We start from the raw sequence: 22,896 nt of genomic DNA on the forward strand, positions 1-22,896 counted from the left end.
GTTCATCCCACATCTTCTAAAACTGGAAATTGATGGTGCTCATTCATAACAATAAAAGATTGATATTAGTTTTATTTCTCCAGGAATGCCAATGTATACCAGCCCCTACCACACTGTGCCATCAGAGCAAGCAAGGAACAGTATGTATTTCTCATCCCATTCAGGACAGGAACCACTGTTGGTGTTTTAAGCATTGTTATACTTTAGCTTTTGAAAAATAGCAGATGTCCGAGCTTGTAGATCTGCTATTTTTGAAATATTGTGAAAGTGTGGGGCAAATCTTTGAATATATTTTAGAGCAGACGTTTTAACTCAAGCCTTGCTTCTGGGGGGTCCCTGGAACAGCATATTTTCAGATGGGGATCGGTGGCCAAATACAGATCATTCTGGGGGTCCTTGACATGAAAACATTTGAGAACCACTGACATAGAAACACAGGTTTATCAGGTCTAAATGGGTTAAATGTTGTTTTTGAAATATTCCATAAATCATGTTCAATGATGTGTCCTTTCTTTTAGCCTTCAGTCCCAGCTATGCAAATGGCACCAGATCAGCTGGATTCAGGACGCCTGACCAGGGTGCAAATGGCACCAGATCATCTGGATTCAGGACTCCTGACCAGGGTAAAGATACCTATATTACCATCCCTCCCCCCCCCCCCCCCCCCACACACACACGGAATTACACAATGACCTATGTGCAATGCCATGTCTGATCCCATGTTGTCTGTTTCTTAAAGCGTCAACGCCAGAAACACCACAGAGAAGAGTGCATGGAGGGGAACCCAGCCAGATGTTGCAAGGCAAGTATCATTTTCTGATCAACGTCTTAATCTTTCTGATGACATCTGAATTGACAAACATGTCCCTTCGTCTTTACTGTCTTTGTTAAGCATTTAATGGTTACTATAAGCGAGGGGTGCAGACATTAGCGAGTTGGTGTCATTTGATTGAAAATGGTCAATAATCCTTGAAATTTAATGTCAAATTGTTTTTCTTCCAAGACCTTTCTTCCCAGAAAAACACTAAAATGCTGGCAGAGATACTTATGGAGGTGAGGCAGATGGGGAGGGACATTCAATTCATCAAAACTGAAATGGCAAAGTCCACATTGAATGTCCGAGGAGTTCCTGAATCCCAGCGAGAGGAGCCCTTCCCCATCAATCTGCCTCTCTCCAACGAGGAGGAGTTTGATCAGGCGGAAACTGCACTGAGGGAGGAGCGAGTGCGTCACAAGATGGTGAGCCTTAGAACGCCTTGTGATGGGTGCAATTATTCTTTCTTGGACAATATTTGACTTTCTTTTGCCAATTTTTTGCATTGTTTCATATTTGAAACTAATGCTCTTATGTAATAGAAATCTTAATGCACTACTTTGTCCATTTGACATGGCACGTTGTACACTAACTATTTTATCTCTCTGTTAAGATTGCACGCCTGGCATTAGTCGGAGGGACCAATAGTGAGAACATGATCCGGCGAATGGTTGGCGCCACCCTGACAAACAACCTGGCATGCGTTTTCAACTGGGCTGGCAAGGGAGAGAAGAGGGCCTTCAAAGACACCCTACTTCAGGACTGCATTTTTGGTGAGTCTGCACATCAAAATACTTGGAGTTGTTGTTGAGGCATTCAATTTGACTCTGTAGATTGGCTATTTTCACTTTCTCCTATCGGACCATAGGCCTGATTGACACCGAAGGAGTGATTGATTTGGCCAATGTTTGACCAGTTTTATAGTATAGATTGACTTTTCTAATGGTATTACTTTTTAATTTCTGAGGTATTCATTATTCTTCACTGTCATCTGGGGACACCCCATATTCATGTGGGGGTCCCGACCCACAGGCTGATAACTACTGCTCTAATGCTCACAATTGGACTGCACAAATGTGTCTACTCGCTCTGCATCTCAGGTGTTCTGTGCCTGTGTACAGTTAAGAATGTCACTGGTAGGCAAGTTTCAGAACTGTCCACTGTCCTCCTCTGAGACAGATTAGACAAACTGTGACATTTATTTAATGAACATTAGTGTGGCTCAATTGTATGTAGGTTCCCGTCTGAACCTAGTACACAATGGACATTTATGTCACTTTGAATGGAACTGCAGCTTTATTTTAATTTTAATTTAGTAACGCCTGTTTTCTTTTTTTCAGCGGCTGCTCGTCAATTTGACCGCAAGTTGACCGAATTGCAGTACAAGGATGCTCTGCAGAAGTGGCTGCGTTATGCACCCGACAGGAGTGGCGGGGTACCCAGGAAAGACAAGGTTCCCACACCCACAGGTCCTTAAAGTCTTAACCCATTTAGGCCTGACGTAAAAAATGTAAAAATCTCTTCTAAAGCAGCCAGTTGGTTTGATGGATCATTGGACTGTTTGTTTCGTTCATGTTGAACTGGGGTCCTATTGGTTCTGAAGGACTGCCTGATTTCTTTGTCCCCTGGAGTTTCAGGACAAATGGATGGACGGTTAATGTGGTGTTCATGTTGAACTGGGGAGGAAGATTTTAATTGTGTCCCCTGGATTTTCAGGGCTGTTTTTGGTTCATGTTGAACTGGGGTCGTTCAAGGACTAATCTTTTGAAAATTGCAGCTCTACAAGCTCACAATGTGACTCATTGAGCTGTGTATAGGACTGAAGTGGTTACTGTATGTTTTGTAATAATCAAAATTCAAATTCAGTGTAGCAAAATAAATGCTGGGAATTGGATGTGCACTTATCCATGTGCTTGAATCTAATAAATAAGTAAATGAATAATGGTCTGTTTTGTTTTTGTTCATAGAGAATGTTGTAAAGCAGCTGTTCTCAAACCTTGGTTTCTTTAATTGTTTTGGAAATGGCCAATCCAGAGGCTCAAAAAATGACAATGTGGGGTCTTTGTATTAAAAGGTTGAGAACCACTGCAGTATAGCATACTTAATGGACCATTTCAGCATTTTCTATGCATCATTTAAAAAATAATCATTTTACTCTTCTGCGGTGGTAGCTCCAAACTTGTCTATTAGTGATATCACTGACTAGACTACTTTGGTGTGTTCCTTGTTGAACTATACCATTAATTTTGTAATTTTTTACAATTTCTTTTTTAATTTGACATATTAATTTTGTAATTTATATTTTTTTAATTTGACATATTAGGCATACAGAAGAAGGTTGAAATGGCCCTTTAATAATAGCATTGTTTCAATGTATGATGGATGGATGGATGGATGTATAGTTGAATCAATGTTAAAGGTATTATGACATTATTTTTAACATAATTTTAACAACATTAAAAGTCTTGGCCATGGTCCTTCAAACGTGTCTAAAAAGTTTGAACTTTTTTTGAACACTCCAGTATTTCTTGCCAGGAGTTTTTGTGTGTATGTAATATGCATCCTGAGAAGGCATAGAAAAATACATTATTTTAGCCTGTAGATGTCGGTAATTCCCCCTTTCCTGTCAATCACTACCCAGCTCCGCCCCCCCCACCCCTCAAGCCCTCCATACCTCTCCGCCCCCCTCAGAGAAAGGGACTGTTCTTTTTTTTTTCCTTTACAAGTTCACAGCATCTCAGCCATAGCAACGCTGCCAGTGCCAACGCACGCAACTTCTTCTCCTTTTATAACAAATAGTTATAAAAGGAGAAGAAGTTGCGTGCGTGATAGTGTTATTTATAATAAGACTATCACTGCATGTATGTACTGAGGGGATGGACAACAACATGTATTCTCTGCTGCAAAAGGAGAGGAGACTGGAGCAACACGGACATTTAGAGCCTTTTATTAAGGTGCTGAGTATACAAAACGACTAACGTTTCGACCTCAAGGTCGAAACGTAAAAGGCTCAAAATGTCCGTGTTGCTCCAGTCTCCTCTCCTTTTGCAACTTTGATGTCCCTGCACCTGTGAAGCACCGGATCAGCCGTTTTAGGCTTGAGGCGCGTTGGTAGACTCCCTTTGTAACATGTATTCTCTATTCAACGTCATCGTACGAGCAACAGTTGGTAAACAAATAAGGCACGTTTGGAAATACCGCACCGGAGCGCACTCGCCTATTAGTTTGCATTGCACAGTGCCAGTGGGCTTAGTGCGCTATTTCCGAACGCGCCTATGAAACTCCTGCAATATCTCACCCCACGACCACGTCGACATAAACTTGTGTAATGTCATCGTCATCGATATCATACTCAATGACTATAGCCTATCATTATTCGCCATACTTTTAACGTGGATTATATCACACGAGCGTTGGCTGCGCGTTGCTATTCCACTGTATCGCATTACAAGAACAATAATGAGCACATGCAATCTACAACAGCTGGTGCACGCCACGAATCAAAGATTAATAATAGTCAAACACACAGCTAATGCGGGTAGTGGCAGTGATTGACTATAAATTAAAAGTAGGCTACCATGAAGCATTTCGGAGTGCTGCAGGCGATTGATTTTTTATTGTGAGTCCACTCAAATAGTACTGCACAACAATTTAACACAAATCATTGCAGTATAAATACTTATAGTTGGGATTGGGACACGAATGCTTGGTATTGCTCCTGGGTTCATAAAAAGTTTGGTTGCAAATCCACTCTGAACTTGTCCGAGATTTGAAAAACTTTCTGGGGTGAAATGATGTGCGCACACCAAGAGTCCCTTCTTTGACAACTTGGTTGGAACGTTACCGTCAAAAATAAAATGCATCCACCTAGAGCGTGAATCTTCATCTAGGCCAGTTGGTGGAAAGTGCAAGGACTTGTGTTGATTGACACAGCCGACAACGGAGCAGATTGCTTTTTCTCTAGAAGCCATTATTATTATTATTATACTGAAACAAAGTCGCGGACAGAATGAGGAAGAAGAGAGGAGAGCAGGTGGAGGAGAGGAGAGGGGCGGGGATGAGGAGGAGGGGGGCGGGTAGTAGAATTGGCAGGCAGGGAGCAGAGGAGAGGGGGCGGGGTTTAGCGTTACATTACGTAGGCCTCCGCCGTCCAAGCCACGAGTCATATTTGCATAATTATTCACAAAAGTCCAGACAGCGGAGAATACACTGAATGTTCAAATTTGGTTTTTTTTTGGTGAAATTGATGTCAAGAAAAGCCAAAGAACACAAAATATCTACAAAAATGTGTTTTAAATGTCACAATCCCTTTAATGGATGGATAGATTCATAGTTGAATCAATGTTGATGCAATTCTACGTTCTTTCAATGTTGATTATATCATAGTTGAATCAAGGTTGATTCATTGTCACAATTGGTTGGAAGTGCAACATCCTGCTACCCTAATAGACAGGGGTACATAAGCACAGTGGCCGTTTATCCAACAGCTTTCTCCGACCGAACCACACTTTTACCACACATCTCTATATGCAAAATAAATTCGGCACACTCCCAGAATACATATAGGCTACATTTAATTGAAAGAAATGTCTTAATTACTCTATAAATATTGTTTTACATCACCACACGATCCCATGGGACAACTTTCTGTGACGTCAAAATCGTCATGTTTGCCAAACTCTCCACCAGCACAGAGCCTCCTCCCCCTTTCACTGCTCCTCTGTGCTGTGTGTGACCGACCCACTGTACTACTAAACGGACTCGCCCACTCTACAAACAACAACAACGTGAACAACAAAGTGAACAAACAAGACTCATGCTTGCCACCGCCAACAACTGGACTGGAATACATCATGCCACGACGAAAACGCTCCGCACTTTCTCAATACACGCCACACGCCAAACGTTTGCGAGCCAGTCACGCAAAAGAAACCAAAACAGGTCATTACAGCATGTTGCATGCGTGTGCTTCTCAGCTTCTCCAAACATTTGCCTGTGCGTGCTTCTGTGCGTGCTTAATCATTTGCACGCCCGTGCATCGTTTGTTCTTTCTGTGCTTTTCCCAAATCACATCGTGTGTGTGTGTGTGTGTGTGTGTGGGGGGGGGGGGGTGTGTGTGTGTCGCGTCGCCCTCCAGCTGCAATTGCGAGTGTGCGCTGTGTACTACTGAGTTTAAAAACACAGCTGAAACATGAAGTGGAGTCTGTCCAACGACGTCGAGTCTGTGGGGGCTATATGAAGAATTAAATAGCCCCTTTTAGCCCCCATGAGGATTTTCGTGGACATTTTATATTAACAATTATTGACACTCTGTGACTCTGTCACAGACTGCATACTAGCGTATTTACACATGCTCTGGAATTCCGCCGGCTGTTCAGAGGTGTTAAAAGTACTCAAATGCTAATCGGGTTTCTTTTGTTTTCACCTAGCCAGGTATTATATGCCTACAGTAGGCTACAGTGCCCATAGGCGGCGGGTGTGTAAGGCAGCATCACTGACACTTTCAGCGGAGTGACTCGAGAAAAGACCCATATCGTCCAAAATAGGCTAATCAGTCGTTGTCTGTGTATAGGCTAATTCATTGGTAAAAGTATGCTAAATAACTCAATTTTAGACCATTTGGCAAATAAATAAATCCGCGGCGGAAAGTACAATGTGCATGCACACAATATGTAAATAAATACATGTGTTACATTTTCTTGCATAAACACAAAGAGCTGTTTCCATAACTGCACAAATTATTGCACATAACATGAGTAGCTGTTATAATAACATAATAACATAACATGAGTAGCTCTTTGCCTGCCTGCCTGCCTGTCTGTCTGTCCATGAGTAGTTATTTGTCTGTCTGTCAATGAGTAGCTGTCTTACTGTCTGCCTGTCTATGAGTAGCTGTCTGCCTGCCTGTCTATGAGTAGCTGTCTGCCTGCCTGCCTGTCCAATTGTCCATGAGTAGCTGTCTGTCTGCCTGTCTGAGTAGCTGTCTGCCTGCCTGCCTAATTGTCCATGAGTAGCTGTCTGTCTGCCTGTCTATGAGTAGCTGTCTGCCTGCCTGCCTGCCTAATTGTCCATGAGTAGCTGTCTGTCTGCCTGTCTATGAGTAGCTGTCTGCCTTCCTGCCTGTCCAATTGTCCATGAGTAGCTGTCTGTCTGTCTATGAGTAGCTGTCTGCCTGTCCAATTGTCCATGAGTAGCTGTCTGTCTGTCTATGAGTAGCTGTCTGCCTTCCTGCCTGTCCAATTGTCCATGAGTAGCTGTCTGTCTGCCTGTCTATGAGTAGCTGTCTGCCTGCCTGCCTGTCCAATTCTCCATGAGTAGCTGTCTGTCTGCCTGTCTATGAGTAGCTGTCTGCCTGCCTGCCTGTCCAATTCTCCATGAGTAGCTGTCTGTCTGCCTGTCTATGAGTAGCTGTCTGCCTGCCTGTCCAATTCTCCATGAGTAGCTGTCTGTCTGCCTGTCTATGAGTAGCTGTCTGACTGCCTGCCTGTCCAATTATCCATGAGTAGCTGTCTGTCTGCCTGTCTATGAGTAGCTGTCTGCCTGCCTGCCAGCCAGCAAGTTGGTTAACAGAAAATAAATTGTTATGGCTGAGTAAAATAAAATACAATAAACACAATTTGCCTGAAAATAGATTACCCAGCTATGACCTTTTTCATGACAAAAATGTAGTAGTGATATGGCTGACTGAGTAAAATAAAACAATCTACCTGAAAATAGATAGCTATAAGTGAAGAACTATTAATGGCAGCTTTTCATCATTCAAATAAAATAGAATTCTGTCCGTTTAGCTATAAAATTATGTCAGGGAATAGGGATACACAGTATATGTCTTTCATTTGCATTGCATCTCCCCCCCCCCGCCCCAAGCTTTTATTTTCGTTCGAGTAATAGTACAACTCTAATAGTATTACTTATAATAATGTAATTAAAGATAACTTCATTCAGATTTATTTATTTTTATTTCATTTTCCAGATTTTTTTTTTCTTCTTTTTTTTAGACTTTCATTGGTGGGCCAGTCATAATGGTCCCGCGGGCCTGATGTGGCCCGCGGGCCTGAGGTTGAGTATCACTGCTGTAGCCTACCCAAAGTACCAGTGAAAACATCAACTTATTTTTTTCCACCGCTGTGGGGGGGGGGGGGGGGGGGGGAGGCGGGGCCATGAGGATCATCAGAACTATTCGGTTCTGAGTCTGTCAACTCCCGCAATTTCCTTCTTCCCATATTGTGCTGCAACGACACTAGGATTGAGCCCCCCGAAGGGGGGCGAAATTCTAGTTATTTCAATGTGGATCATAGCGAGCACTTTCAACATCTTCTCAATACCTGGCATCAATGTTGATTGCAACCATCATGGCTGACTAATATCACAACGTTGATTCACTCATCTTTTGTTATCTGGGTAGCACCAGCAAGCTCAGCCTGACAGAATAGCCCAGCACACAATGTGTTAAGAAGTTTGTATTAGAATATGCATATAGGGCTGGAATCATAGACTGTAAAAAATATGGACAAAGCGTTCCGCGGGTCTAACGTGAACGTAAAATGAAGCCCGTCAGTCCTTGCAATGGAAGTCGCCATCTTTCTAGATCCGTTTTGGCCCAGTTCAGGCCAGCTGGTCCATTGGCTGGCCCAGACAACGAGGCGGGACTTCCCCCTTCTTCTTCGTTGGTTTTTATTTTGACTCGAGTGGGTGGGGGATCCCGTTCATAGACTGTAACGGTAGCCACGCCCCTCAGAACATGCACGACTTTATGGTCATGTTTTTAATAAATGGGACCATAATTTTCCAAAAAGAATATTATGACATTAGAAATGAGACTTTAAACTAGTGACTGGAAGCAAAAAGTATTCATGACCATGTTTATTAAGGTAATACAGTCTAGGTGAAGTTGGGCCCAAATACATGGACTTCTATGGGGCTATGGGTTTTTTTGAGCCCAATGAGAGCGCCACAACAGGCCATTATATGAACTTTCATTTCCTTAGTGGCTTCACAAAATATCCGTCTGACTGCCCCCCTGGCTGGAATACACAAGGACCTATAGCTGCAATTTGCAACTCTAGATTTTTTTTTAAATAATGGGATGAATCTAGAGTTGCAATACTCTCCACTGACTCCCCAGTCCCCACTTATCCAATAAATATCGTTTTGCTATAAGTTATTCATGCATCCATCCGGCGAGACGGGTCGCCGCATTTTAGGAGCACCAAGTAACTCCTCCAGGTGCTCCTCTGAGTACTAGACCAAGTAACTCCTCCAGGTGCTCCTCTGAGTACTAGACCAAGTAACTCCTCCAGGTGCTCCTCTGAGTACTAGACCAAGTAACTCCTCCAGGTGCTCCTCTGAGTACTAGACCAAAACAAGTTGTGTGCAGCCCTGTCTATAATTAATAATATACTGTAGGAGTCTCAGAGGAAGAGGCTCTGAGTGGCTTATTTCTCTAGCGAAGGTTTCAATGAATGGTTGACAAAACCAAGGATGTAGGAGACATACGTGATGGTTTGCTGGTCCAACAGTCCAGTGACCTCCAGGTTGTAGGACCTCTGCATCTCCCTGATGGCTTCAGACAGATCCTGGTTAGACGAGTCCCTGCTGTCCTGGGGAGCCATGTAGCCATATTGTCTCAGCCATGACTGGTGGAGACACAAAGACAAACAAGATTGAATTATAAAACAAATAGCATTATGAACTGAAGCTCATTTGGTGCGCCGCAAAACAGAGGCCAGCCAGCGGTATAAACATTAAACAACCACCCCACCGTTCACTTCTCTCTGCCTGCGCAGTCAGTAATCCATTAGACAACCACCCCACCGTTCACTTCTCTCTGCCTGCGCAGTCAGTAATCCATGAAACAACCACCTCACCGTTCACTTCTCTCTGCCTGCGCAGTCAGTAATCCATTAGACAACAACCCCACCGTTCACTTCTCTCTGCCTGCGCAGTCAGTAATCCATTAGACCAGGGATACTCAAATAGATTTACATGTGGGCCACATTACAAAAATGGCAAGGGGCCAGGGGCCAGTAGATAAAATTACGACATTAATGATACTTGATAACTTCTCTCTTTCAATTGCTTTATTTTCGCAAAATGTATCAAAGTACAATGTGCATGCAAACAATATGTAAATAAATAAATGTGTTACATTTTCTTGCATAAACACAAAGAGTTGTTTCCATAACTGCACAAATTATTGCACATAACATGAGTAGCTGTTATAATAACATAATAACATAACATGAGTAGCTCTTTGCCTGCCTGCCTGCCTGTCTGTCTGTCTGTCCATGAGTAGTTATTTGTCTGTCTGTCAATGAGTAGCTGTCTTACTGTCTGCCTGTCTATGAGTAGCTGTCTGCCTGCCTGTCTATGAGTAGCTGTCTGTCTGCCTGCCTGCCTGTCCAATTGTCCATGAGTAGCTGTCTGTCTGCCTGTCTGAGTAGCTGTCTGCCTGCCTGCCTAATTGTCCATGAGTAGCTGTCTGTCTGCCTGTCTATGAGTAGCTGTCTGCCTGCCTGCCTAATTGTCCATGAGTAGCTGTCTGTCTGCCTGTCTATGAGTAGCTGTCTGCCTTCCTGCCTGTCCAATTGTCCATGAGTAGCTGTCTGTCTGTCTATGAGTAGCTGTCTGCCTGCCTGCCCAATTGTCTATGAGTAGCTGTCTGTCTGTCTATGTATGAGTAGCTGTCTGCCTTCCTGCCTGTCCAATTGTCCATGAGTAGCTGTCTGTCTGTCTATGAGTAGCTGTCTGCCTTCCTGCCTGTCCAATTGTCCATGAGTAGCTGTCTGCCTGCCTGTCCAATTCTCCATGAGTAGCTGTCTGTCTGCATGTCTATGAGTAGCTGTCTGACTGCCTGCCTGTCCAATTCTCCATGAGTAGCTGTCTGTCTGTCTGCCTGTCTATGGCTGTCTGCCTGCCTGCCAGCAAGTTGGTTAACAGAAAATAAATTGTTATGGCTGAGTAAAATAAAATACAATAAACACAATTAGCCTGAAAATAGATTACCCAGCTATGACCTTTTTCATGAAAAAAAATGAGTAGTGATATGGCTGACTGAGTAAAATAAAACAATCTACCTGAAAATAGATAGCTATAAGTGAAGAGCAATTTCCGCAATTACCATTTCCGCAATTTCCATTTCCGCAATTTCCATTTCCACCATTTCCGCAATTACCATTTCCGCAATTTCCATTTCCGCAATTTCCGCAATTACAATTTCCGCAATTTCCATTTCCGCAATTTCCATTTCCATTTCCAACTATTAATGGCAGCTGGGTTTCATCATTCAAATAAAATAGAATTCTGTCCGTTTAGCTATAAAATTATGTCAGGGAATAGGGATACACAGTATATGTCTTTCATTTACCCACACGTTTAGCTGTGTTGCTCATTCCACGAATGCCAGATTCTTACAATCTATACAGACTATACCTCGTTGAACAGGTGACAACGATCAACGATTAAAATGGTATAAAACATAATACCAAATGGTATCGTCAAAGTGGAGAAATAAAGGACCAAAGTTATGTTTCTGTACTTTTAGAGTTTATATTTTTAAATGGTATATTTTTTTAGGTTTTATTACACAATACTTTTTTAATCCTATACCTGACAAATGAACCAAAGTATGAAAACAACTAAAACTAAACTATAACTAAACTAAAACTAAGCATTTCACCAAAATAAAAACCCGCTCTAAAAACGAACTAAAACTAACTGAATTAGAAGGAAAAAAAGTAAAAACTAACTAAAACTAAACTATAATGAAAAAACCAAAACTATTATAACCTTGGTCTGTACGACCTGTGAATATTTCCAAGCTGTTTCCCTGTAGGCTACACGCTGCGTAGCCTACGGCCATCAGTCAAGACATTAGAATTCACGAGTTCATTTTGAATGAGAGAGGACGTTCCACCGCTGCAATTACTTGTTAAAGCCACAAGGTGGCACCCACACACCACTCTAATCTATTACAGTAACGTTGCAGACACTTCACACTTCACAGTTGATAGACAGATCATGGTGTTTTAGTCGACGGAAACTCCTAAGGGTTTTAGTCAGTTTTAGTCATTTTAGTAAAAGCTTTCAGTCCAGTTTTAGTCAAAAATTTAAAAATGTCTTTAAATAAAATGTGTATAGCGTACAGGTATTAATACATTGTCATTTGAAGATATATGATGAAAATAAAAATACAATGGCAGTCCCTCAGTCAAATCTAGTTCTGGTCAAAACTATACCGGTATATAACTTCAACTGAGATAGTACAAGTGGAAGCCTTTATTTAGTGAAACAAACGCAGGCACGCACACACAGCGACGGCTCCAGACATTTGTGCATGGGGGAGCTATGGGGGGGCTGGTTTTTTTTTAGCAGGGGCTACTGGATTTTGGCAAAAAATATGAATATATATATATAGATATTTCAATACCATTTTCGATACCACGCAACCATGGTGATTTCCTAGGGTTTAACAACACAAGTACAAATAAAAGCTGTGCAGTATTGTGCACTTTCATTGTTTTTAAAATGTTTATTATTTTTATTATTATTATGCCTATAATTATAATTATTATTTTAGGTTTATAATCCATAGTTACTATGTATAATAATATTATTATGCCTATAATTATTTTAATTATTTGATTGATTGATTGATTGAAATCTTTATTAACAGTTTGCAGAATTACAGTACATTTCAAGCACAAACTCAATACAAAGACTGTTAACTGTGAGTGGACGACCCAATTAAGCCTTATACACTTGTTTACAACAGGGTCCACATTGTTCAATTCATCAAAACATTTAGAGACAAACAAATAGACACTTCTATGTAGTTAAAGAACAGAACAGGAATTCATCATATAGGAAGCGAAAAGGGAAAAATATATATATACAGTGAGGGGAACAGGGGGATAAAAGAAAACGAAAGACAGAGTGTAGGGCGCCTGCACACAACACCATGCGTTGATACCATGTGTGCATATGTGCAGGCACCCAACACCACGTCCATACAAAAACATAGTACAATCCATAGTACAAAGACAGAGTGTAGGGCGCCTGCACACAACACCATGCGTTGATGCCATGTGTGCATATGTGCAGGCACCCAACACCACGTCCATACAAAAACATAGTACAATCTAGATAAAAATTCAGCTTTTACAGAGGCCAGTTTCGAATTGCAGCCATCCGTAGGTGCCCTTTGAGAGCAGTTTTGAAGGAGCCAAGGGATTCACATGTCTTAATGACTGTTGGTAGGGCGTTCCACATTTTGTTCGCATAGGAGCGAAAAGAATTTAGTCCCTTGTTTGTGCCGAATCTGGGTTGTACATGGTTTGTTGCACTCCCTCTGGTGTTGTGGGTGTGGACTTCGTTTACATTAAGGAAGTATTTAGACAGGTACATGGGTATCTTGGTGGTGTATCTAATCTTGTGGACCAGACCCATTGCAAGATGCTGTACTCTGTCGTCGACCCTAAGCCATCCCAGCCTGTCAAAGTGGGCAGGGGTGAGGTGGGTTCGGGGGGTGAGGCCAAGTAGGAGCCTGACCAGTTTGTTTTGGGAGGTCTGGAGCCTTGTTTTAAGGGCCTTTGAGGTGCTGTGGTACCAGGAGGTGGATGCATAGTCAAAGAAACCTTGTACGAGGGCTCCTGTTAAGGTCTTCAAGGTGTTTTTGTCGACCAGTGAGGAGATCCTGTAGAGGAATCTTGTTCTTTGATTGACTTTTTTGATTACGTTGGTGGCCATCTTATCACCGGAAAGATTGGCCTCCAGGATGGAACCTAGGTAGGTAATTTGATCCTTCCGTGTGATAATATCATCACCAACTCTAACCATATTATTATTATATGTTTATAATCCATAGTATATCCATGTATAATATTATTATTATTATACATAGTAACTATGGATGATGTCAACCACATCATCTTGGTTTCTATTCCTCATTTATAACTCTAGTTAATGTTCTATTCAGATATTATTCAATGCATCATGGCCAGCATACTCAAACTACTATTATTATTTTAATATCCGGAATCCCCCCGCACGCACGCACACACACACACACACACACACACACCGCAACGATCCTGTTGCAACGTTAGCTTGCTAGCCTAGCAAGGTTGTGTTTACTGTTGATAGCTTTAGCAGCTATCGCTAACATGAGGAACAGCAACAACAAGTCCTCTTTGGCTCTCCGTGTTCATCGGATTCTTTATCTTACATAAAGAAATACGAGCGACCTGTTAAAGAAGTTAAGAACACAGCATGGGGACAGAAGTCACAGTGACAGAACGAAGCCACAGACTTGTACTGAGCGTGCCGTGAGCACTGCGGGCTGAGAGTACTCCCCCCCTCCGCTTCCAAGGCTCAGGAGGGAGGGGGCTGTTTGACTGTACTGTGCGCTGGGCAGGAGCATGTCTTAATGGTAGAACGGAGCGGCACTAAAAGTCAGGATATGGATTATTTCAGCATTCCAAAATAAAAAGTATGATTTTATAGTAATGATTTATATAAAAGTAAGTCAATTCTGTCTTTCATATATTTTATTTATACCATGAATATTTTTCATCACAGTTAGGTTTGTGGGCAGGGGGGGGGGGGGCAGGGGCAGGGGGGCGCCGTCACTGCGCACACACACAGCCATCTGAAGCAAAGTGCACACACACACACACACACACACACACACACACACACACGCACGCACACACACACACACACACACACACACACACACACACACACACGGTGCACCACCCCTCCCCCCAGGTAGACAGAAAGACATTGTTGAAAGTAAATAAAATACTTCTCTCTCTCTCTCGCTCTCTCTCTCTCTGTCTCTCTGTCTCTCTCTCTCTCTCTCTCTCTCTCTCTCTCTCTGCTGTGATGACATTACAGCACCTAAAGCGATTCTGACCTGCAACCAAAATGGTCCAGTTGGTCAAATGACTCTGACCATGGAACCAAAAGGTCCCATGCAGTGGTCCAGTTGGTCAAATGACTCTCCCTGAGGTGTCTGCTGATTCTTTACCTTCCCATTGAAGGTTCCGTCCTCGGCGTCAGCGAGGGCCCAACAGAACCACAGCAGCAGATTGAGAATGAGGAGACGGTCCATCTTCTGGTGTTGATCAGTGTGGACTGACTGACTGACCGACTGTCTGCTCCTCTGGAATGCTACTCCTCCTCCTCTCCTACTTGTAAACGTATGTGGGGGGAGGGGCGGGGTGTGGGGGGATGGTGGAGGAGACATGACCCTTAGCCCTTTGCTTTGTGGCCAAACACATGTGAGGTCACATGGGGGGGGGGGGGGGGGGGTGATATCATCATCAGCAGTACTTTGTTAACTATCAACACTGAACAATAGCCAGGGGTGGGCATTTATGAGAGAGAGGGGGGGTGGGGCTGAGAGAGAGGGGAGGGGGGGGGGGGGGGGGGCTGAAAGAGGGGGGAGAGGGGTTTCCACTGGAGAGAGAGAGAGAGAGAGAGAGAGAGAGAGAGAGAGAGAGAGGAGGGGGAGAGAGGGGGAGAGGGGTTTCCACTGGAGAGAGAGAGAAAGAGAGAGAGAGAGTGTGAGAGAGAGAGAGAGAGAGAGGAGGGGGGCTGAGAGAGGGGGAGAGGGGTTTCCACTGGAGAGAGAGAGAGAGAGAGAGAGAGAGAGAGAGAGAGAGAGAGAGAGAGAGAGAGCTGAGAGAGGGGGAGAGGGGTTTCCACTGGAGAGAGAGAGAGAGAGAGAGAGAGAGAGAGAGAGAGAGAGAGTGCCCAAACTCTGCATGCAGGGCTGAATTAGGCCAATATCCTTTATACTTTTAAATATACAGAAAATATCTATTAAATTCTGGAGCCTGCTGGCTCCTGTCAACCTATACTGTCCGGCCGGGCATCTATGACATAAAAAGAATAAAGACGAAAGTCATAAACAAACATTTAAAATAAAACTTGCACGTGTAGCCAGTTGAAGTTGAGCCTCAGAGGCCACCATAGGGGCACTTCCTCATTGACAAGCATCAGGTAACTATTTAAATGCCCATGTCTTCTTCAAAGCAGAAGTTTGGTGAATGCTGGCCTGGCCGTGGGTCTTGAGACCTGGGTCTGCTGTTGTTTTTATTAATTTTACTGCCAGGGTGAGTAACACGTCTCATTTATGTAGTTTTAATCATGTTCTGTAGTCTATTCTAAACTATAATGTTACACTTCAGGTTGATGACCATTCATGTGCCCAGCTGTGCCAAACTCTCATGGAAGTGTGTGAGCACAAACGGACAAATTAAGGTATATACACAAACAAAATAAGTTATAACTTGATGAGATACTTTATTTGTTGTATAGTCTAATGTACTAGCCACTGCTGCTTTGTTTAGGTTGATTTTATCATTATTGAGTATTGAGCTATTCCCTTTTGTTCATCTGTTTTGCTTAGTTTAGTTTAAGTTCATTTTGAGCCATTTCAGTTTTTGTTCATTGAGCTGTTTTCTTTTGTGTTAATTTGTTGTTGTTGTCCGCCCCCCCCCCCCCCCCACATGGTGGCGAGTACGTGCTGCAGTAAAACCTGTTACATCTGGATGCCAAGGGGAGCCTTGTTGATGAATTGGCCGACTGGCCGTATGGGTTGCGGCGAGAAGGACATCACGTTTATCCCACGACCCAGGTTTGGCTGTGAATGTCGAGCACCTCTTTTCACGGTGTCGCTCTTGTTTTCCCTGCGTGCTGTGTGCTGCGCTGTGTGTCTAGTTAATAGTTTGTTCTTAGTCGTTCAGTGGGTACTGTGCCTTCTAGCTTATGGCTCTCCTTTGAGGCTGGTCGACTACTGTTTTGCCCATTGGCTCCAAATGTGACATTGGTAGAGCTTTTGACCTGTATATTGGTTTTAGTATAGTCTACCTGTTTTAAGATATTGTTCGCATTATATATCATTATATGACATTGGTCTAATAAATGTTTTGTATTCCTATTCTTCTTAAACGTTTTAATAAATTCCCTGTTTTTGTAACTCAAGTCTCAAGTCCAAGAAACTTGCATTTGTGGGGAACCCAGTTTACTGGTCTAGTTAGATAATTCCTTGAACGATCTCAAGGTGGCGTAGTCATACCTAAGAGTAAATCCTTTGCTACACTTAAAGGTAGAGTAAGTGATTTCACTCAAAAAACCTTAGGTTTAGTTTTTGCCTTGGGACCCAGCCTTTCATCCAATCAGGATAGAGAACCAAAAACGAAACCTCTAACTCTATAACTCTATAGCAGGGAGGATTATCGCAACAAAACCAAAAAATAAGTGATATTTGAACTCTACCTTTAATTGGTTACACATGCAATGATGCACAAATAAATTGCATGCAGTGCTGCTGGGTGGGTCTCTGTGCTGCCGGGTGGGTCTCTGTGCTGCCGGGTGGGTCTCTGTGCTGCCGGGTGGGTCTCTGTGCTGCCGGGTGGGTCTCTGTGCTGCCGGGTGGGTCTCTGTGCTGCCGGGTGGGTCTTTGCGCGACCGCTCTGGCATTGGACAAATAAACTTTGAGGTCCAATGTTAGGCTGCCTCCAATCTGAGAACCCATCGGCAAATAAAGGAATAGCAGCGCCCTCTTTTTTTCCCTTTGAATTGGACGTGAGTCAACAGTCTGCCTCAAAAAGGTCAGAGACTGTTGCTTTATTTTATTGTTTGTTATTTATGTATACAATATATAGGCCTACTGTCCGTGTTGAGATTCTGCAGCCATGTGTGTGCAGTTCAGATTGTTGATGTTGAATCCCAAATGTGGAATAATATGCAGCATAAAAAGGCTGATCATGGGATCTTAACACCAGATCTTAACACCAGTCTCATAATAAGCAAATCACACCAGCGTCTCTATTTCCTGCGGCAGCTTAAGAAGTTTAAAGTCAGCCAAGCAGCCATGACTCACTTCTATAGGGCCACTATTGAAAGTGTTCTCACCTTCTCTATATGCTTGTCTGGTTTGGTCACACAACCTCTCAAGACAAATCAAAGCTGGAAAGAGTAGTACGTCGCGCATCAAAAAACATAGGATGCAGCCTCCCTACACTCTCCTCACTCTATTCCACCAGAATAATTAGGAAGGCAAATAAAATCATTGCAGACAACTCCCATCCTGCACATCACCTCTTCAATCTCCTCCCATCAGGCAGGAGCTCAACATGTCGCTTCAGGGATAGCACTTACCCCGTAGCCATTAGACATCTGAACTCATAGTATATGCATATAGCACTTTAAAAAACTGAATGTAATTTCATATGCTGCTGGTTTTTGTTTTGTATTGTACTGTCCTTCTTTGTGTATCTATGGTTGTCTGTATATGTTGAGTATGAACCAAGACAAATTCCTATCAACTTGTTGACATGGCAAATAAATTATTGAATCTTGAATTGAATCTTGAATGAGAGACTGTTGACTATTTTGTTTTAATATCCTGCAATTATTCAGTTTGGCTGATTGGAGGCTTCTTATATTCCAATGAATTGTTCAGTTGTAAAGAATACCAGAAGACTCGCCCCGGTGCTTGCCCGTTTTTCCTCCCAGGAATTGTCACCAGTGAGGGGGTCCAGGGGATAACTTTGTAATATGCTATTGGCTGTTTGTATTTTTTTTTTTGAAAAATATAAAAAGATACTCCTGTGGAAAGGCTATATTATTTTACTTATATTGACCTTTATAAACAATTTAGTATTTAGTATATGTAAGGTTTTGCACACTCAAATGGTACCTCGTCAGATAATCCCCACATTATCCTACAACAACTTCTGTGAACAGACTTCACTGTAGTAGCTTTTCATAAATTATATTTGTACTTAAGGCTGTTCTGCTGTCATGAAAGTTTATAGTTAGAGAAATTCAAAGTCCAGCCGTCTGCTGTCCAGCCTCTCCCACCAACCCCTCACTGGGGAAGATTCTGGGAGGAAAACAGGAACGGGGCGAGTCTTCTTGTTACCGTTGTAAAAGGGGCTGGCTAAAACAGATCGTGTTCTTTTTGCGGGTGGAAGGGGCCCGGTTGAAAAGTAATATAAAGTAATATGTAAGTAAAGTAAAGATATTACTCTCCTAAGTAATATTGCCCAACACTGCTTATGAGGTGCCAATCATATATATATTTTTAATGAAGGAATAAGTACCGCATTTTAAAAGCCACCTAAATTGTGAGTGGAAGTGTAGGCTATGTTTCTTTCATTCTCTGTCAGCATGTCACACTATGTGCAAATCTCCAGACCCCGACTGTCGACTTTTCTCTCCATATAATTTAAAAATGATAGACGTTCGAACTGGCAACCTGCGGTTACCATCCAGCCGCTCTACCCCCTGAGCCACCACCGCCCCCAAGCTACCCCCTGAGCCACCACCGCCCCCAAGCTACCCCCTGAGCCACCACCGCCCCCAAGCTACCCCCTGAGCCACCACCGCCCCCAAGCTACCCCCTGAGCCACCACCGCCCCCAAGCTACCCCCTGAGCCACCACCGCCCCCAAGCTACAGCTTGTAGATCTGCTATTTATATTTTCAGGCAGTAACAAGCACATTATTTTCATTTGACCCACATAGTAAGCTAAAGGGTGAGAGAATCCACCAGTAACAGACAGTAAGCTAAAGGGTGAGAGAATCCACCAGTAACAGACAGTAAGCTAAAGGGTGAGAGAATCCACCAGACAGTAAGCTAAATGGTGAGAATCCACCAGTAACAGACAGTAAGCTAAACGGTGAGAGAATCCACCAGTAACAGACAGTAAGCTAAATGGTGAGAATCCACCAGTAACAGACAGTAAGCTAAAGGGTGAGAGAATCCACCAGTAACAGACAGTTAAGCTAAAGGGTGAGAGAATCCTCCAGTAACAGACAGTAAGCTAAAGGGTGAGAGAATCCTCCAGTAACAGACAGTAAGCTAAAGGGTGAGAGAATCCACCAGTAACAGACAGTAAGCTAAATGGTGAGAGAATCCACCAGTAACAGACAGTAAGCTAAAGGGTGAGAGAATCCACCAGTAACAGACAGTAAGCTAAAGGGTGAGAGAATCCTCCAGTAACAGACAGTAAGCTAAACGGTGAGAGAATCCACCAGTAACAGACAGTAAGCTAAAGGGTGAGAGAATCCACCAGTAACAGACAGTAAGCTAAATGGTGAGAGAATCCACCTGTAAGTTAAGGCTCATACATAGTCTGGATCTTCGGTGGTTAGGTGACCACCGAACTACAACATGACGTCACTGAGGTGACCACCGAACTACAACATGACGTCACGAGCCGCGGTGAAGAGCAAACCACCGCCACCGCTCCAGCCCTTCTCTATGTTTTTACTCACCACAGCTCAATGTTATTTCAGCTCCGGTGGTCACCTCACCACCGGAGCGGTGGTCACCTCACCACCGGAGCGGTGGTCACCTCACCACCGGAGCGGTGGTCACCTCACCACCGAAAATCCAGACTATGAATAGGCCTTTAGACAGTAAGCTAAATGGTGAGAGAATCCACCAGTAACAGACAGTAAGCTAAAGGGTGAGAGAATCCACCAGTAACAGACAGTAAGCTAAAGGGTGAGATAATCCACCAGTAACAGACAGTAAGCTAAAGGGTGAGAGAATCCACCAGTAACAGACAGTAAGCTAAAGGGTGAGAGAATCCACCAGTAACAGACAGTAAGCTAAATGGTGAGATAATCCACCAGTAACAGACAGTAAGCTAAATGGTGAGAATCCACCAGTAACAGACAGTAAGCTAAAGGGTGAGAGAATCCACCAGTAACAGACAGTTAAGCTAAAGGGTGAGAGAATCCTCCAGTAACAGACAGTAAGCTAAAGGGTGAGAGAATCCTCCAGTAACAGACAGTAAGCTAAAGGGTGAGAGAATCCTCCAGTAACAGACAGTTAAGCTAAAGGGTGAGAGAATCCTCCAGTAACAGACAGTGTATTTCTGTGTTTTTCGAGCCACCTGATGCTGCTGCATGCAGGATGAAAACAAAGAAAAGCTGTGACTTTTTATTTATTAACAGTATTTATTAACAGTTTGCATAATTACAGTACATTTCAAGCACAACTCAATACAAAAACTGTTAACTGTGAGGTGGACGACCCAATGAAGCATTGCTCTTGTTTACAAGAGGGTCCACCTTTGAGGCGACCCTCATAATAAATAAATCTGTCAGCTCCACCGCATAATGACCGTTTGGCTGCCACCTGCTGGACGAAAATCCAACTTCTGGCTGCCACGGTCTGTGGGGAAGATTTAGAGGTTGCGCACGCAGCACAGAAACGGACGTTGTGGTCGTTCCTCTTGTGCTAGCTAAATAGCGTCAATGCTAGCGAGCTAAAATATAGCCATCCTTGCTCTAGAAAGCACCAATGTTTCCATCTAGACCACCGGATTATCAGCAAAGACCTCCGGACATCGCGCTAATTGACTAAACCACGGAGAGATCCGTAGATTAGGAGTTATTCAGCTTTTAGTCTGCATGTATAACGGGAGGTGGACGCCGGCAGCGCGCATGCGCGATCCGGTCTAGGATCGCTAAAGAAGGAAAGGCCGACCCAAAATAATAATGAAAAAATAGTTCTCAGCGATGCGGATTGATATCCATAAAAAAAGCTAACCTGACGGAGCATTCCGACACGAGCGGAAGGTTATTACAGTCCTAATGGCGGAGCATTCCGCCAAAAGTAGGGATTGTGATAATGACGCACGCATGTGTGCGTTCTCACAAACGTCAAAGTAGCCGATCTGCATGAGATAATGCAGCACTTTATCTCATGGGGGGGGGGGGCTTATATTCAGCGTTTGGAAACAGGGGTTTCCGAATCCCAGCTCTTCCTGAAGGCGCCTGATCTCCGTCAGAACGGCCTCGTCGTCAAACTTCAGCTGAAACATAACGATGGAACAATATAGGAACACAATGGGAACAATGGGGAAAATATTAATAATATTAATAAGCAGCTACAGAGACAATAGAAGTACATGCCGGTGTAATAATGAACTCACTTTTAGCAGGTATTTATAAGACTGCTCGGCCTCCACTTTTCTACCGCTCTGAAACACGCAGAACAACAGTTCAACAGTATAAGCACAATAATACATTATTATACATTTTTGAGGTTTGGGATTTTTTCCCCGGCATAAATCAGTACTACTGAACACCCTTCACGTCTGTGTGTGTGTGTTGTTTCATAAATCAGTGCTATTGAACACCCTTCACGTCTGTGTGTTGTTCCATAAATCAGTGCTATTGAACACCCTTTACGTCTGTGTGTTGTTTCATAAATCAGTGCTATTGAACACCCTTTACGTCTGTGTGTTGTTTCATAAATCAGTGCTATTGAACACCCTTTACGTCTGTGTGTTGTTTCATAAATCAGTGCTATTGAACACCCTTCACGTCTGTGTGTTGTTTCATAAATCAGTGCTATTGAACACCCTTTACGTCTGTGTGTTGTTTCATAAATCAGTGCTATTGAACACCCTTTACGTCTGTGTGTTGTTTCATAAATCAGTGCTATTGAACACCCTTTACGTCTGTGTGTTGTTTCATAAATCAGTGCTATTGAACACCCTTTACGTCTGTGTGTTGTTTCATAAATCAGTGCTATTGAACACCCTTCACGTCTGTGTGTTGTTTCATAAATCAGTGCTACTGAACACCCTTCACGTCTGTGTGTTGTTTCATAAATCAGTGCTATTGAACACCCTTTACGTCTGTGTGTTGTTTCATAAATCAGTGCTATTGAACACCCTTTACGTCTGTGTGTTGTTTCATAAATCAGTGCTATTGAACACCCTTTACGTCTGTGTGTTGTTTCATAAATCAGTGCTATTGAACACCCTTTACGTCTGTGTGTTGTTTCATAAATCAGTGCTATTGAACACCCTTTACGTCTGTGTGTTGTTTCATAAATCAGTGCTATTGAACACCCTTTACGTCTGTGTGTTGTTTCATAAATCAGTGCTATTGAACACCCTTTACGTCTGTGTGTTGTTTCATAAATCAGTACTACTGAACACCCTTCACGTCTGTGTGTTGTTTCATAAATCAGTACTACTGAACACCCTTCACGTCTGTGTGTTGTTTGGGGCGGTGGTGGCTCAGGGGTAGAGTGCCTGG

At 43.1% G+C, this 22,896-nt stretch overlaps 2 protein-coding genes across 2 annotated transcripts in view; both read right to left on the bottom strand.

Annotated features, from left to right (window-relative positions):
- Positions 1-14,971, bottom strand: part of LOC308326821 (matrix metalloproteinase-14-like) — a 49,185-nt gene extending 34,214 nt beyond the window's left edge. The window contains exons 1-2 of the mRNA XM_080779856.1: positions 14,847-14,971; positions 9,311-9,450 (exon numbers count right to left, since the gene is read on the bottom strand). Of these exons, the coding sequence (XP_080635982.1) occupies positions 9,311-9,450; positions 14,847-14,930 (224 nt within the window). The 5' untranslated portion in view covers positions 14,931-14,971. The remainder of the gene's footprint in view (positions 1-9,310; positions 9,451-14,846) is intronic.
- A 6,541-nt stretch (positions 14,972-21,512) lies between these two features.
- The window catches only part of LOC308327704 (cilia- and flagella-associated protein 70-like), a gene marked incomplete at its 5' end in the record, with an annotated part of 35,266 nt that continues 33,882 nt past the window's right edge, over positions 21,513-22,896 (bottom strand). Inside the window, 2 exons of the mRNA XM_080781229.1 lie at positions 21,513-21,659; positions 21,780-21,827. Coding sequence (XP_080637355.1) covers positions 21,549-21,659; positions 21,780-21,827 — 159 coding nt within the window. The 3' untranslated portion in view covers positions 21,513-21,548. The remainder of the gene's footprint in view (positions 21,660-21,779; positions 21,828-22,896) is intronic.

This window comes from Protomyctophum bolini (genome assembly GCF_963924005.1).
Source record: "Protomyctophum bolini genome assembly, chromosome: 13".
In the NCBI taxonomy this organism is placed as follows: domain Eukaryota; kingdom Metazoa; phylum Chordata; class Actinopteri; order Myctophiformes; family Myctophidae; genus Protomyctophum; species Protomyctophum bolini.